The sequence below is a fragment of the Haplochromis burtoni genome, unplaced genomic scaffold (assembly GCF_018398535.1).
Source record: "Haplochromis burtoni strain Fernald_Lab_line unplaced genomic scaffold, NCSU_Asbu1 Contig_8, whole genome shotgun sequence".
Classification (NCBI taxonomy): Eukaryota; Metazoa; Chordata; class Actinopteri; order Cichliformes; family Cichlidae; genus Haplochromis; species Haplochromis burtoni.
The window spans coordinates 5,162,919-5,179,695 of NW_024582369.1; the positions used below are offsets into that span (position 1 = coordinate 5,162,919).

The 16,777-nt window shown below is 40.4% G+C and overlaps 1 protein-coding gene across 1 annotated transcript in view; it reads right to left on the reverse strand.

The window, feature by feature from the left end:
- nkain2 (sodium/potassium transporting ATPase interacting 2) overlaps positions 1-16,777 on the reverse strand; it is a 101,947-nt gene that overhangs the window by 36,113 nt on the left and 49,057 nt on the right. Inside the window, exons 2-3 of the mRNA XM_014337661.2 lie at positions 13,522-13,659; positions 11,766-11,846 (exon numbers count right to left, since the gene is read on the reverse strand). Coding sequence (XP_014193147.1) covers positions 11,766-11,846; positions 13,522-13,659 — 219 coding nt within the window. The remainder of the gene's footprint in view (positions 1-11,765; positions 11,847-13,521; positions 13,660-16,777) is intronic.

The window sequence follows — 16,777 nt, forward strand, 5'->3', positions numbered from 1 at the left end:
CCTTTTTGGGATGTGGTTGAATAGGAGATTTTTGGATGCAGCAAATGTGTGACACCATGATACCAACATGGGCCATGTTGGCAATGTTTCCAGCATATTCTTAGAACAATGCTACAAGCAAGTTTGGCAATTATGAAGGCAAGAAGGGGTCAAACCAGGTACTAGCAATGTGTGGTTAGTAAAGAGTCTGGTGAGTGTATATTAGTTTATAGCTACCTTATAGCTTTCTAGTCTAAACATACCATACTAGCTCCAGCAGTTTTGTAGCAAATAAAAAGGTTTAACAGTCTAACAGACAAACCAGTCACCCAGACAGTCAGTTGCCTCAGCAGGCCACCACAAAGATCAGCAGATCATCACACTAAAGGGCAGAAAATCAGTGATGGGACGATATTAGCTTTATTCTCTCTAAAGTCAATTTTTCACTCTATTTAACTGAACCTCACTCTCTGGCTGTATCCACTTTTCTGTCATTTTCTCTCACTGTGTCTCTCTCTCTGTTATTTCACACCAACATAATCAGTCACTGTGCATCTCCCTGCCTTGTTTTGCCATAATTTCCCACGGGTGTTAGATGAGGCCTTAACCCATAATGCTTGAAGCACTTTTCTCCTATCAGATTGGATGGGGTTTTGGGGGAATTGTTTGTGTGTGAGTGTGCTGGGGGGTAGATAGTGATGAGGTCTGTTCCAGATCATAACCCTGACCTTAACCATACCAAACCTATTACCATTTCTAATCAAATGCCTCAACAAAGTCACTCTAACCTCTTCAATCTCTCTGATCGGTGGGCCAATTATAGTGCTTCTACCCCAGGTGGAATCCATAATTTCATGAAAGGGAGGGGCTGCTAAGAGAAGCATGCAGCGAGTAAACTATTTCATCCAGCCACACCTTAAGGAATAATTCAGAATCCTGTCAGAGCTTTATACTTGTGAATTCCAAAACAAAGAAGAAAAAAAAAAAGAGAAAGAAACCCTAAACAATATTTTCACATGGAAACAGAACAGCTGAATTGTTAAAGCTGCGCTAATCATTATTCGTATATTAAGAAATGATCAAATTGCTGTGTGAGAAGTGAAAAGGTGTTACTTGTAAAGAAGAATGCAAAAATTCCATGCAAATTCTGCATATCCCATGGACTGTAAGGGGCTCGTTTTGGCTCTTACAAGGCCATGCACAATATCTGACTCTTTAAAGTGAAACATAACCAGATTTCTCACATATATTTAAGAAGACGTCCCCTGTCAAATCAAGACAAAGCATCTACTGATCTCAGTTAGTCCTGAGATTCATGTTATTTGAATTTTTTTAACAACACCCGATAAAATAAATTACTTTTAAAAATGTGTGACTTTGGCTCTGATGCAGCCCCCACACTTTCTCTGAAGCCACCATTCGGTGGTCTCAGGCAACATCCCACCCACACAACTTGGTTGCATGTCACAAGTAATAGTCAACACTGAAGGCTGCTGTGCCACAGACGGGCACAGAGGGGCTCATTTGCTGACTAGAGCCTCTCTGGTGTGCAAGCAGAGGTATGTTTTGAAGGTAAAAAACAGATATTGGAGAGGTTGCAAAAAAACCCAACAAAACCCCACTGCAATGCTTTAACCTGAACTCGCCATTAGCAGCAAAACCTTATGAGCTATACTTATGATGTTTCCCAGTACAAGTGAAAGCTTACAAATAACACACTTTATGCACTTCCTACTGATAAAAGAGTAATGGTATGTTTGCATAGACATATGGGTAACTAAAGCAAATTTCAGTGAGCACGTTTATTTTAATCATGGCTCAAGAGTTGGCAGTTCGTCTTGTAATCGGAAGGTTGCCGGTTCGAGCCCCGGCTCCGACAGTCTTGGTCGTTGATAAGAAGTATACTGTAAATTACAAGTTGAAGGCTAGGCAGATTAGCAGTTTAGCATTTACAGTGAAATCAAACTCTATCGCTAACACAGTTGAGCTAAATCCATTAAGACTTGAAAATAACACAAGCTGCCATCCGGGCCCTGGGACAAGTTTGACTGCAGCAGGCAAGTCAATCAAATCCATTATCTACTGTGGCATTAAGCCAATCTGTGCTCTGGTCATTTCACATGAAACTGTACAGTAAAAACGAGTAACAATCAAATGGAATCACCAGTAATAATAGCTCAGGGCTCAAGCAATAGAATTGGTGGGGTAGAAATGTCCCACTAGAGATGTGTTGAATGGGGAAGGGGGGGAAAAAAGCAATTTCATGCCACAATTTCAACAAATGCATCCATTGATCAAACACAGACGGGGCAGATGGATTATATCAGTGACTCAGGGTGGATGTTTTAACTAGAACGCCTATGATTAAATGTGTGGGGATCCCCTCATTCATCGTCTCAATGCAACTATTAGCATAGAAGCTGGAAACCTGTTTTCAACTTTCTTCAGCAATGAATTGGGTGGCTTGGAGTTTGATTTACTGTCATATTTCTACTGCAATTCATCCCGGAGTAAAAAGCCCACCGCATGCTGACAACAGGCGCATCTGATGTTAATATGAAATTGATATGAAAGCCACATTTGATATTTTTTCTTCTTCTTTTTTTCCTGCTCCTCTGTTAGATAAGCGATCCTATCTTGTTAAGAGGTTTTGTTGAACCAACTTTTTCCGTGTTTCGACTTCTTTTTTCCCCCTTGTCCCCGCTTCACCTCTTTTTCCGCGTTGAAAGACACGCGTTGATTCACTTGTGGCTCCATCTCGCAGCACATCATCGTCTTCTACAGCTCTTATCACACTTTCTCATGTCTCATCCTCTCAGTCTCTCTCTTCACCCCCGATGCCTCGCTTTTCTTCTTTTCGTCACCAAAACTTTTGGCCTTCTTTAATTTTTTTTCCTCCACACGTTTTATTTTGTCGCTGCTTCACTGTGTATGTGGAAATCAAAACGTTTTAAGGCAGACTGGATTTAGTCCATGCACATAAACAAATATGCATCCCTCGTGCACACACACTTTCACAAATTTAAAAAGTATGCAGGACACCCTCCCACACAGTACCCCCTCCCCACCCCGACCACCAATAAATGACTGACAGTTGGTGCCTGTGCAGTTCTACGAGCCACTATCTGTGCGTTGCCCAGGGGGGTGGCTGCATCTTTTATATGACACAGTGGACTTTTCTGACACTTAGCTGTCTGAGAGTGCGCATGCATATGTGTGAGAGCGTGAATATGCGAGTGTGCGTTCGCAACATGGTGACAGTTCTCTCTCTCTCTCTCTCTCTCTCTCCACAGGCTCCTCTCCAAAACTGACAGGGATGCCACATCAGAAATCTTTTTAAAGATTAATTTTATGGCATTGCTGCTATATTAGATAGTGCAGCAGCGAGTGACAGGAAGGATGGGACTGTGACAGACTGATATATGGTTTGAATCTTGGGCTTAAACTCAAATTACTGTCAAGACAGGATGTACACCTTATCTTGCCTCTGGGGCTCCACGGGGGCCTCGTGGAAGGCAAAGATACATGTTAGATAGAAAGTTTTATCAAACACAAATGTTAGAAAAGCCAAAAAAGAAGGCTTCACAGAAAGGCAGACACAGTTATTTAGCAGAAATTTAAACATAAACAAATATAAACTGTCTGCTTATAATACACAATTCTAATACATCTGAAAATCAGCTTGTATAAAGCGAAAACATCCATAGGTGTGTTGTTCTAGGATTTGTACACAAAAACCTGCCTCGTGCTGACATATGTTAGCAGAGATGCATCAGTGTACTGTGTGTCTACTTGGAAGCAGCGTCCAAAATGAACTGTTTGACTCAGCAGTCAATAGGGGTGGTTAAAAAAAAATCATCTTTTTTTAGCTCAATAAAGTAATTTTTTTTCGGCCTTGTTTGTGTCACATTCGTATTTATTTCAGTACACTGATTTTAGATAACTAAATATCTGGTTGAATATTAACATAAAAAGAGGCTAGAGTGAAATTATTTCAATATTCATTCATTAGTACAAGCATTAATAGAACCAAAGACACGTGGATCTCAAAATTCTACTTATCTGTTTTTTATGTGCCATGTAGATAGAGCCTAACACTACACGCCTAACACACCGACTCTGGCAAAAAGTAATTAAGTCACTGAAGATTAAAGTGACGGGCTGTTCATGCATCTGTTTGTCTACTTAGGTTTCTCATTGCTCAAGAGTTGTCTGCCATATTGGATGTGATACAACAACTGTTTGCTAGTGGAAAATGTATATTCCCCAACTTGCTTGCTGTGTTTCCTGGATGTTGCTAGCTGTTGCTGGGTGAAAGTGGTTGCAAAAATGGTGCTGCACCGAAAAACCTGGTTGCTAGCAGATAACCACGGTTGACTGCAGGTTTTCGTATTTGTCAGTAAATATTTGTTAACTACTAGATGAATAAGTGCGATGCAAACTAGAGACGGCGAAGTAAAAGTTGTGCCTCAGCTCTTATGCTGCACCCAGTGTGTTTTCGAACGGTGCCACTTTTACTCGCAGGTGAATGGTCTCTATGCCCATTTTGTGTTGCACTCTTCAAAGTTTCAGTACAACTCAGAGATAGCGTTTGTGGTTTTTGCCACTTATTTGGAGAATACATATTTTTTCCTAGCCACAGATGGTTGTCACGGGATTACCGCCTGGTCTGTAGGCCTGTGTGACTCAAACTTTAGCAGTCATCTCCCTACAACTGCCATCCACCTCCACCATACACTTGCATCCAGTTGGGGAATACTCATTTTTCCTATTACATCCAATGGTTGCCAGATGGCTACAGACCAGTCTCTGAATGAGTAGTGCCTTATTCACTTGATCCTACGTTGTCACCATGATTGTCACATGTCCAACATGGCGTACAAGTTAATGTCATGTGGTTAGTACTCACTTGCCTGTGAAACCTCAACACATTTGCACTGTTTGCCTGCAACAAACAATCCTGATGCAGGCAAACAGTCAGGCATTATTTTACACAATGCAAAATCTCAAGTTCTGAAAGCAGCTTCCTTCTGTGACCGGTGCCAAATTATAATGGCTGCTCTGCCATTATAATTTGATCTAATTCCTAAGTCCAGTAACAAATAATTCATTCTACATTTTAAGAATTTCTTTACACCAATATTTTAAAAAGAATAATATTGTTTAACCCTAACCCTAAAAAATCTGGGCATGTCCCCAATTAGCTCACATAAGTCTAAGGCTACAGGTTAAGATGTACTGTGTGAATATCACTACTTTGCATCTGATTGGCTAATATTCACTGCTTGGCTATGTTTATGGCTAAACGGTTAGGGCTGGTAAAAAAGCCCAACTCTATCACAGAAAGAAGAGCACAGTAGCATCACCCCTGTTAATGACATCGTCCTAGTGTTTTGCTAGTGTGGCAAAGACAACCTTTTGAAATTTACTCAAAGAATCGGAAAACATACCCCACCTGGTCCTGGTACAATCTAATATTAGATTGTATTAAATGGTACTTGCTACTATTGGTCAGAATGGATAAAGACCATCATTGGCTTGATTGCTCACACACTGAAACAGATACCTGTAGAGTCATGTAATATGTAATTTTTCTTGGTATTTTATAGACAAAATTCAGTTCAGTTCAGTTCAGTTCATTTTTATTTCAAACATGTGCCTTCACAATCATTACAAAATATGATTCCATTATTTGTTTGAAAAGGAGTAGGCAGAAGTATTTACTTATTTGCAGAAAATAATGCAACCGTTGCTGTCTCTAGATTCATGAAAGATCAAGGAAGGTCAGCTTTGGTCAACATAAATGAGAAGACTTAGAGGATGTTCAGTTTAGTTAAATAAAAAGGAGAATTTTTTAATGTAGTATCAGTGCTTCCCATAGGCCTGAAAAATAAAGCTAACATATCAAAGGAGGCAAACTGAAGTTTCTCTCAGTGCCAATTGAGGTTGGTTCCAAAAGGGAGTCAATGCCCATAGACTCCATTCTAAAATGGCCAACTTTACAGCATTAAAATTATATTTACAGGCCGCAAAAAAAAAAAAAAAAAAAAAACTAAAAAAAAAGAAAGAAAAATCATTTTCTCATCTCGCAGCAACTCTGAGTGGGGTCATCCACCTGGATAATTGAGTTAGGCAGCCTATCAGCATCTGCTAGGCCTCATCCACTCTTCACTGTGTGTGTGCTGCTGGAGCATTTTTAATGGATTGGCTGGCTAATATTATGGCTTGTTGTGCAGAACAGACCATCCAAAAAGCGTCTACTTTGGATTTACTGGGGGAAATACTAGTATTTTATCAGTCTGTTACTTTAGCCAATAACATGGCACTCCACTCTTTAAGTTTATAAAGCTTGGCTTCAAAAAGCCAGCATAGCAGTAACATCTCAGTGATTCCTAGCATTATACGAGGCACAGCATTGATTTTAATGAAACAAACACGCTGGATACACCTGCATTTCCATTAAATATGGGTAACCTTAATCTGCTGATGAAATCTGTGTGATACTGTTGAAATCTCCAGAAGAAGAGAATAAGCCAGCTGTCAACTGCTGTTCCCACCGTTAATAAAAACTGTCAAGCTCAAAATAATTCAGGAATAAAAAAGTGAGTTCCCCCTAACTTTGATTTACGGGCTTGCTGTGTGTTTGTGTGTGCATGTCTGTAAGCGTGGGACAATGTCAGTGAGTCATCGCTGACGTGCACCATGCTCCCACAATGTCCTGTTAGCTCTCAGTGTCATGATGTCTCATCAAACCCACTTTGCCATAATCTCAGTCATGATAATGATCTGCCTGTTCTTTCAGCGTCTGTCCATCTGGTTGCCTGGTTTTAGGACGTCAAACTGAGCTGACAAACGCAGACACCGCCCACCCATCCACCCCCACCCCACCCCCATCCACCCCAACCACTCGGTGTCTCTCCTACTTTTCCACTCACTTTCATGGGGGTTTACTTTCCTTATCAAGAAGAAATGTCATGGGCGTTTGGCAAATGCCATACCTTTACAGGCCTAATATTTCTGACTTTTCCTGCTGTTGTACTACAAAACACCAAGAACATTTGCAGTTACCAGAACATCAAACAGCCTGTGTGCCGTGCACCGCATGGTTAAAATGAAATCTGTCATCAGGAAGGAATTGAGAAGATTCGATGCCTTTGCCTGCAATATTTCCCCTAGTTTAAAACATATCATGCAGAAAAAAATATATAAAATGAAGGCAGGCCCCCAAGCGCACACTTATTTCCCTGATAGGCTGATAAACGTACAATCTGCATATCAAGTCTATTAATGGTTAAAACTGAGTGTTGGGCTGAAAAAAATGACATCAAAGCTACATTACAAATCCAAGTGTCAGTGATAACGTAGCGTAAATCAAAGGACTGTCACCCTCTTTCATTTGGAGACGCCAGATGGCTTTTATGAAGAAAAATGCAGCGTGTCACAATCAGTTTTGTCCCGTGACCCCGCAGTAATGGTGTGAGTGTATAAAGTAATGGACTGTACACAAATCCCTGCCCTGTATTGTCCACTAATAGGAGTGCCTTCTCAACAGGGCCACGTTTCCCCGTGTCTCTACAAAAGAAATTTGAAGGAGGAGGGGGAATGAAGAACGAGGCGAGAGATGAAGATGTGCGAGACAGAAGAGGAGCATGGGACTTTGGAAAGCAACTTGAAAAAGACTTGATTATAGGGTGAGCAGAGGGAGAGGAGGGATGACTTACATGGAGACAGAGAGAGTGAGGCGCAGGAGGAGGGAGAGAGAGAGACTGAGCGAGAGAGTGGCATTGAGAAGCAAATGAGAGAGAGAGTTTCAAAGAAATTTCATTTATATCATGGCATTCTTGAAGCGCGTGCCAACCTCAGCCTTATCAAATACCGACAAGTGGCAGCGTGATACATAAATAGAGGCAGCAGGAAAAGAACATGTCACGATGATACTCATCTCACTCTCTGGTAAATATACTGTACAAACCATGTATTATTGATACAATCGTATTCGAATCCGAGCCTGAAGTCTGTTTTCGCTGGGTTGTCATGATATTATATCAACTTTTATCAGCTGCTGGTTGGGATCCAATTAAATCTGGCGCTAACATCTAGTTTCCCTCAGGGTGATTAAACCGGAGAGTGTTATAGGCCAGGAAGCCCACAGCTGACCAGCTAAAAGGTCAGCTGGGACTCCTCTACATGTGGAACTGGTTATTCTACACACCTGCAATCCACTTTGCAACCCACCTTCATCTCCAGCCTTTATATATAAAGGCAGGGAGGTGCATTGCCTGCTCTGAGGCCATTTACACAAAGCATGAATTTCTGAGTTTTTAGGATGAGAACTTCTCCTTTAATGCAGCGGTCCCCAACCTTTTTTGCCAGTTAAACCAGTACAATACCAAAAAACAGAAAATTTATTCATAAAGACCCAGGGAAACCGAGTTAACGATAAAAACGATGTTTTAAAAAAAGGATAAAAACTGGTAAAAAAAACCCCTGAAAACCATAAATTTTACACCCAAGCCTCAACTCTCGTGGCCCAGTACCGGCCCGTGAGTCGCCCGTAGGTTGGGGACTGCTACTGTAATGTATATACATACCAAAACTCAGCACCAAGCTATCAAACCAGCATCAGAAACAAGACGAGCTGGTTCTGATGTTTCTAAACAACAGAAAGAAAAACAGAGATTCTGGGTTCATCTAATCCTCCCGAGGTAAGAAGCAGGGAGAATTTCATGGTTTGGTCCAGGAGTTGAAGTTATATCAGAGCTGCTTTTGTACATATTTCAGGGTAGTTTAAGCTCTTTGGCGGAGTTGGGACCACATCTGAGGAGGCAGAGAAATAATTTCAAAGCTGACTGACCCTTACCTGCGTCTAGCTGTGTCTGAAGTAAAACAGTATTATATTACTATTTGTATATTCAGTACCGATGAGTGTTTTGAGATAAGAGCGCACTTGTTGCCAAATGCAGTGATCTGATTGGTCAGATCTGTTTATTTGCATCTGAAAATCTTTAAAAATCAAGCTTAATCTTAAAAAGCAAAATGCAGCACGCCTGCATTAAAGAAAGATGAATCTGAAAAATATTTTTAACATACAATATATTTGTACAGATTTACAGTTAATGCAGAAGGGATGAGAGGGTCCAAAACAGAACCATACCAATATAAATCAGTATAGATGGAAGTATCCAAGTTAAATAGCTTTGGGGATTCAGTGGTTGCTGGAAGTTGAGAGAAGTTTATGTTGGGACCTGCTCACTTCAAGTCACTGAGCATAATTTACCTCCCACTGTTCACCACATCGCTGCAAATCACTTCCAGTGTTTAAAGCTGTTCTAAGATCTTAATTTTGTAAAAAATTTTGAGGCCTGTTGCCAAATTTGTTGTTATTCTGGCGTTGACTACCACTCACAATGCGGGGGTACAGAAATCAGTTTTCTTATGTTTTAAACTGGATGTGTACACCTGTGGAAACAATATCAGACTTGTACTTGTTTTACATGTGGACCAGAATAATAATAGCCCTCAGGTCAGAAATTAAGCCTCGGAACGGTTGGTGATGGATTTATATCTCACACTGTATAACAGCTGGTGGAGCCGATCGGAGGAGAAGCGGGACTTTGTGGTTTTCTCTGCTGCGGTAACTGGGTCAAGGAGGATGTGTCCTTGAGGCACGTGCAAACTGTTCTGGTCATAAAAGCAAAGCTGTTTAGCATCTGGTTTGTGTGTGCTTCTGTACGATTGGTCAGCGGGTAATTGATGACGGTATTGCTAATTAACTGGCTGCTTTGCCCTCATTAGAAACCAGATGTGTTGATTCTGGTCAGGAGAGCTGAAGCCTTTTAAATGACTTCATCTTACAGGACACAACTAATAATTTTAACCCAAAGAAAAGTGATCCACACTATTTATTTTGCTGTGCCATTTCCGCATGTTTCTACCTTCCACTCTATCTGTTTAAAATGACAGACTTGCTCGTTTTTCCCGTGTGATAAAAACGAAACCCAAACAGTAGTCCCCTGTTCTCTCAGTTTCAGTGGTTTCTGTTACAACTAGGCCATGGGGTGATTGAGAGGTATATACCAATCAGCCACTGACCCACTGTCGAATGCGGTGAATAAAATTTATCGCCCAGCTATTTGGATTTCTAAACAGAAGGAGGATTTTAGACATATTTCAACTCAAAATTGAAATGTGTAAAAAAAGGCTGAGAGTGTAGACTGTGTGTCTGTGTGAGCAGAAACAGTATGAGTATATGCAACAAGTACCAGATATAAAATAAATTGTACTCCCAAATATCATTGATTGATGGATGACTGATGGAAAAACCAATAAGATGTAGATTAGAACAGATTAAGACAGATGGTATGAGGCGGCTGTAACCGCAGTCCTGTGTCAGATATTAAACTGATAGCAAGCATGTTGTGAAACTGTCCAATAAAATAAGTAAATTACAGAGAAGTGAGGCAATATATTTTTTTCAACAGCCACACACCCGAGTGTGTAATCAGCAATAATCAGCACTCACATCAACTGATTTCTTCTGTTTATGGAAGCACTGATTAGCCTTAATAAATCATCGAATCTGATAAAATACATTTAAATCAACAAATCTGGAGTTTAGATAAGGCTAACTTTTGAAAAACACATCAAAAAGAATTTGAAAACCCTCCAGTCATCTCTAATATTTATTAGTGGATAATAGCAACATAGTGATTTTAAAATCAAACCAATGACGGCTGAAAGGAAATAATTTCACTACAATGCAATGTTCCACTAAGAAATCTTTGGTCTTGACATTCATGCACATTTTGCTTTGGCACATACCACCAATCTCACCACTGTTGCACTCAAAGTACCCCAACACTCCATATAGCAGTGCTCCCCAATGGCCGCTGCCTTCCCCTAGCGGGACGATATATCCTGGCCACAGAAAAAGCTCAGCAACAGCTCAAGAAACATAACAAACCATCCAGCCTTGCCAGACCCCAATCGATCAATCAGTCAACCAAGCATCTACAAAATGCACTGGAACAAGCCCGATCCGCAGAGGCCAAAATCCATATTTCACAAGACCCAAAGGGTGCCAGAGACTGCAGGACATCCCCAGAAGAATTACAACTAGCTTGGTGACACAAGGGGAACCAACGTACATGAAATGGCAGACGGTTTTAAAGTTGATTAAACCCTCACAAATAATCGGCTTATTTAGTGAGTTAATTCTTTTCTGCATATTTGTGTGACTCATATAGCATGCTGGGAGTAAACAAAGCCATATCTAAATGCAAAAAATTAAATAAAATAAATAATAATAATAATTAAGTTCCCTACACGACTTGAATGTGTGTTATCAGATTTATATCCATATTTTGCAATGGTGCTCCCTCCCCTCTACGTGATGGTTGAGAGGTGCTTCATCAGAGGCGGAAGTTTGACCGAGGGCCTGGTGGTGATCGTCTCTGCTGAGACCCGGGACAGCAGTACAGTGCTGAATTTCAGTTAACCTGAAGGAGAAAGGTCAACCCTTTCTCCTTCAGGTTGAGGGATTTTGGCTTAATGCATTTTCATGGGACTGCGTTCAAACTTTGTGAACAAGTAAACAAGTTTGAGAATACGTTACCCAAATGAACAGTATGGCTCAAGTCACTGTGTCTAACCTGTGTGTATAACACAATATATATTAAACTTGCAGGCAACTTGAACTTGTTTAGAGAATCAATGCATTGCTAGTTTACGCCTTTTTTTGTGTTAACGCTGGCACATTAAGACTTGACAAAGAAAAATGTTCTTACTCTGGACAGGTCTCCAACCTCCAGGTAAAAACAGATGATGAAAACGTTCCAGGTCATCCAGACTACGAGCCAGGCTGCATACTGCGGAGAAACAGGCAGAGAGATACGCAGAGAGGAAAGTGAGATGCCGACAAGACTTGACAAGCCTTTGTTAGAGAATTTAAAATGCATCTTCGTGTCTTGCATTGGGACTGGGTGAGACGGAGAGAAAGACAGAGGGCGGCTTCACTTTTGATGTCGTTGAGATGCAAAGAAACAGAAACAACAGCAAATAGTACAACAGATCACCTGAATCAAACCAGACAGGAAGAGAAAATGGATAGCGGTGTTGTGTGTATGTGTTTGTGCAAGTTATAAGAAAGCGAGAATGATTTTACAAGCTTTGATACAACTTTCAGTCTCTTTCATTAACTGAATCTTCTTACTAAACCTTGTGTGGCTACTTGAAGGTCTTCTGATTGGATTAATACAATGTGGCAACGTGAAGGGGAGCTTTGCACTAATCTGCTAAATCCTCCTCAAAAGTTCTTCCTACTCCCACTCTGTTCACACCATCTTTTTACACACACACACACACATATATATATATATATATATACCGATCAGCCACATCACCACCTCTAACCTATTAGAGCGTGAACATGGGACCTCTGGAGTCTGATGGCACCAGGATTCTGGTATATACTGGGTGGAGCTGCTTTACATTTGGCTTCTGTCTGCACATCCCACAGAAGCTTGATTAGACTGGGATCTTGGGAGTGTGCAGGCTCTGATAATGCCTTAGGTCCTTGGGTTCTTTGTTTTAAAAAAAAAAGTTTTGCTAGCAATGTTCCAGGTTTTTGATTTGCTATTCAATTAAATGGGAGAAAACCCAGGAGTAGTCTGAAAGCCAGAAAAATGAGGTTAAAATTGGTCCATACAAATAGATTTTATGTATTTAATGTCTGTTTAAAACCATTATTCAAACTCTTTAATAATCAAATTGTATTTTAAATCCCTTAAAAACACGTCTGCAACACGGCGGTACAGTCACATGGAAAACAAAGTGTTCACTGTGCATTCCTGTGAAAAACTAATTACACTCCATAATTCTAGCTTGTAGAAGCACCTTTAGCAGCAATAAGTTGAAGTAATTGTTTTATGTATGACTTCATCAGTCTCTCACACTGTTGTGAGGGAAATTTTGGACCACTCTTCTTTACAACATTGCTCGAGTGCCTTGAGGTTTGCGAGCATTCGTCTATGCACTCCTCGCTTAAATTTCTGCCACAGCATTTCAATCAGGTTAACTCGTACTAGGGCACTGCAGCACCTTGATTCTTTTTTTCTTCGGCAGTTCTATAGTAAATGTGCGAAATGCACCGAAATGCACGTGTCAAAATAACATGAACATGAATGCCTGGAACCAGATTTCCCAGCAACACTTTACATTGTGATGAGATGATCAGAGTTATTCACTCAAACTGTCAATTTTAATGTAGTGGCTCATCGGTATATAAAATAAATACAGTACATGGTCTTCCATCAATCTTGCATCCACCAGCAGATGCGTTTTAATTAATTATTAAAGCAAAATTTTTAAATTTTCTCTGTTATCCATTCAAGTGGATTTCATAGTGCATCCTCCAGGTATGAATGAAGTTTTCACTGTCCTGAACTTTTTTTTAACGAAAGGTTGTGAAAACATCAAACATAGCTTTAAAAAAGAGAGAGAGCAGAGTATAAGTAAAATGCTTGTTTTGAGTGCAAAACTCACCCCAGTGACATATCTCGGCCTGAACTGAATGGTGCCAAAAAGGCCCAGGATGACAACAATGATGTGCAGGAAGTTGGTCAGGATGGGAGCCCACTGGTATCCCAGGAAATCTATCACCTGGCGCTCCAGCACACTGACCTGATAGAAAAAAGAAGCAAAGGAGTGAGATTAGACGCAAGAAAACAGAGGCATGTTTTCTGTAAAACATTTGACTGTTAAAGGTAAAACTACCAACAGTGACAGAAATGACATAAAACTCTAGTTACAGCTTTGCAGTATGGTACACCTCTACCAACCACGATGGCTTTTCAATAAAAAAAAGGTATTAAGTGTATTTATGTTTGGGAAATGCACTGTAGACACGACACTAGTGATCCTTCACCCACAGAAAGCCACAAATTCTAAAACACAGATGCTTTACAAGCATCTTGAACCCCAGCAGGACCTATTAATCACCACAGTTTGTAGTTTCATCAATCAGTCTTCTGACCATATGGTCATGACCTTTGTTCCTAAGTAATGGTGTTGCAGAATAAGTGTTTTTACACAATGTTATGATGTCACATTGAAGATGATGCCCTTCTGGATCTAAATGATCCGACTTAGTGTTTTCACCCGTCTGGACATTTGAGAGAAAATTGTGTCATTATCCTTGAAAAACTTCCAAAAACATGTTTCATAAGCCCACAGTGAGCTTGCCCCTTGACTGCCACGTTCAGATCCGTTCATTCTTGAGTCCAAGTCAACATTTGTGCCAGATGTAATTAAATCCCTTGCAGCTGCTCCTGAAATATCGCTTTCACGAGACAGCAACGGACATGAGATTACTGGGACCTTGGTCTTTTGACCTCTGACCACAAAAATCTAATCAGTTCACCTCTGAGTCCAAAGTGAACGTCTGTGCCACACTGGGAGAAACCCGTTTAAAGCTTTCAAAAGGACAGCTTGGCATAGAGATCGGCACCGTTTTTCCTAATTATTGCAGACATGCTGTGAAACCTCAAACAACTGGTCGACCAACAGAAAATTAATCATTAGTCATTGATCATGGCTAACTCCCTCAAATGTAAGGATTTGCTGTGGTTCTTTGTTAAATGCAGAAAACAATTTTGCAGCTGAATCGCAGCCTAACTCTGACGTAATATTTGAACTGACGGTGGCTGTTTTTTTTTGGTTTTTTAATTCACCCCCTTTCTTCAATCAGCTGATTTTTCTGTCTTCTTTACACAGATTTATTTGGGACTCTTAATGATGAACTCACTGATGGGTCTGATAGGGTTAGAGAGGTCATTTATCATAATAACAAATATAAAATGCTTTGTCATAATGAAGTAAACTGTAATCAGTTATACATGCATTACTGTTAAGCTCTCAGGGCTGTGTGTGTGTGTGTGTGTGTGTGTGTGTGTGTGTGCGTGTGTGTGTGCGTGGAATAAGTGGCACCAGACAGGCCTTATAAGGAGTTGTTAGATCATTCAGTCACTGTAGGCTCATGCTGAGATAGTTAATGAAGTTAGCACAGCGTATGATATGGCACTGCTAAATATATTAACGCACACAGACAAAGACAGGGACAGGGAGATGGTGAGGGGGGAACAAAGAGAGAGCATGAGACAAAGAAAAGGTGTGCACTAAAAAGAAATAGGAAAAAAATATAACATGAAAGCTAAGGATGCCATTATTAGCTTCATTTAGTGCAAATGAGACTGATATTTACTGTTCTACGCTCTCAGCTAGAAGAGATTACACATCATCGACTTACATATCAAATCAAGGGCTTCGTTACCAGCCATGACTGTGTAGCTGGTATTGTTTTCAGCTTGTGAGGCTGCCTGTCTGTGAGTGTCTCTCATTTAAATGAATACTGTAGCAGGAGGTAACACAAAGGTGGTCTGTCTGCACAGATTTTGTCAAGATAGCATTGCAACCCTGCAAAATACTGTCCCGAATCATTATGGGTGTGTCGTTGAGTTTAAAATGAACTTTGTTTACACCTGATCTCTTCTCACACACATGCAGGCAAATTTCTGGACGGCTGAGTTCAGAGTGCCCTAAAGGTAAGCCATACGGCAGCACTACAGACAAAGCTAGAGACCGTGTTGAGCTGGGATCACACCAGCAGCGAAGCCTGGGTGTTCTTGGACAAAAACCCATTATGAAAATATTACATGTTCGTACATCAACTAAAGGTGTAGTGTAGTGGTTTACGCATTTGCCTAGCAAGCGAAAGATCCCCAGACGTGACACCAATCTCTTTGGGGTTGCATCAAACAGGGCATGCGCTGTAAAAAGAAATCTGCCAAATGAAACATGTAGACCTGCTGTCTGTGGTAATCCATGTGAATAACAAAGCAGCTGAAAGGTATCTGATACAGAATATTTAATATAGGCATTAAAAATACAAATGATTGTGTAACCATGGTTGTTTGTTTGTTCGGTGTTAATGTTCTAGCGCTAGCATGAGGCTATGAACCCATCGTGGTACATTTTTGGCTGCACCAAAAGCCTCTTTTGAAATATACTTTGGTCATTCTCAGATCATCTCAGTCACTTGTACTTTTGAAAAGCTGAAAAAGAGCAACACTACTGGGAAACGTAAAAATGTTTGCCTTGAAAGTAAAAGTTGTGATTCAATTGTGTTCCAAAAGGTGCAAGTTTTACTTTGAAGAAACTTTTTGCAGTTTCTTTCAAATTTAGCAAGTAGTTGGGGAGTTTTTTGGTACAACATCAACCTAGCATCTGCCACCATCCTCCCATAAATGCTCGCCAACCAGTTGTTTTTTCCGTGGTTGCCAGGGGTTACTGACTGATAGGCCTGTGTAAACGCAGCTTTAAGCAATAACTTACAATAACAATGACCAAATCCTCATTTTTTCCTAGCAACCTCATTGGTCGCCAGGTGGTCGCCAACTTGTCTCTAGGCGTGAGGACTAACCTAATTAGTAAACACAAGTAATCAAATTTCAACTAAACATTAAAGCATCAAAGTTCTTTTGACTCTTTCAAGCTGATTCTATATTTGTAAAACTGTAGCAGAAGGCTGGTCACTGGTCATTATTTTATATCTCTATATAAATAAAAGCATATTTAATACACTTTTTTTTTTAATCCCAAAGTTTACGCTCAATATTTAACATAAAGTAGGGCTGATGGGCACTGGAGGAAGTCCTGCACAGATGGGAACATCCCAACAGTACCAGGCACGCTGTCATGACTACAACCGTAACAGTGCATAAACTTCACCAATCAGACCGTC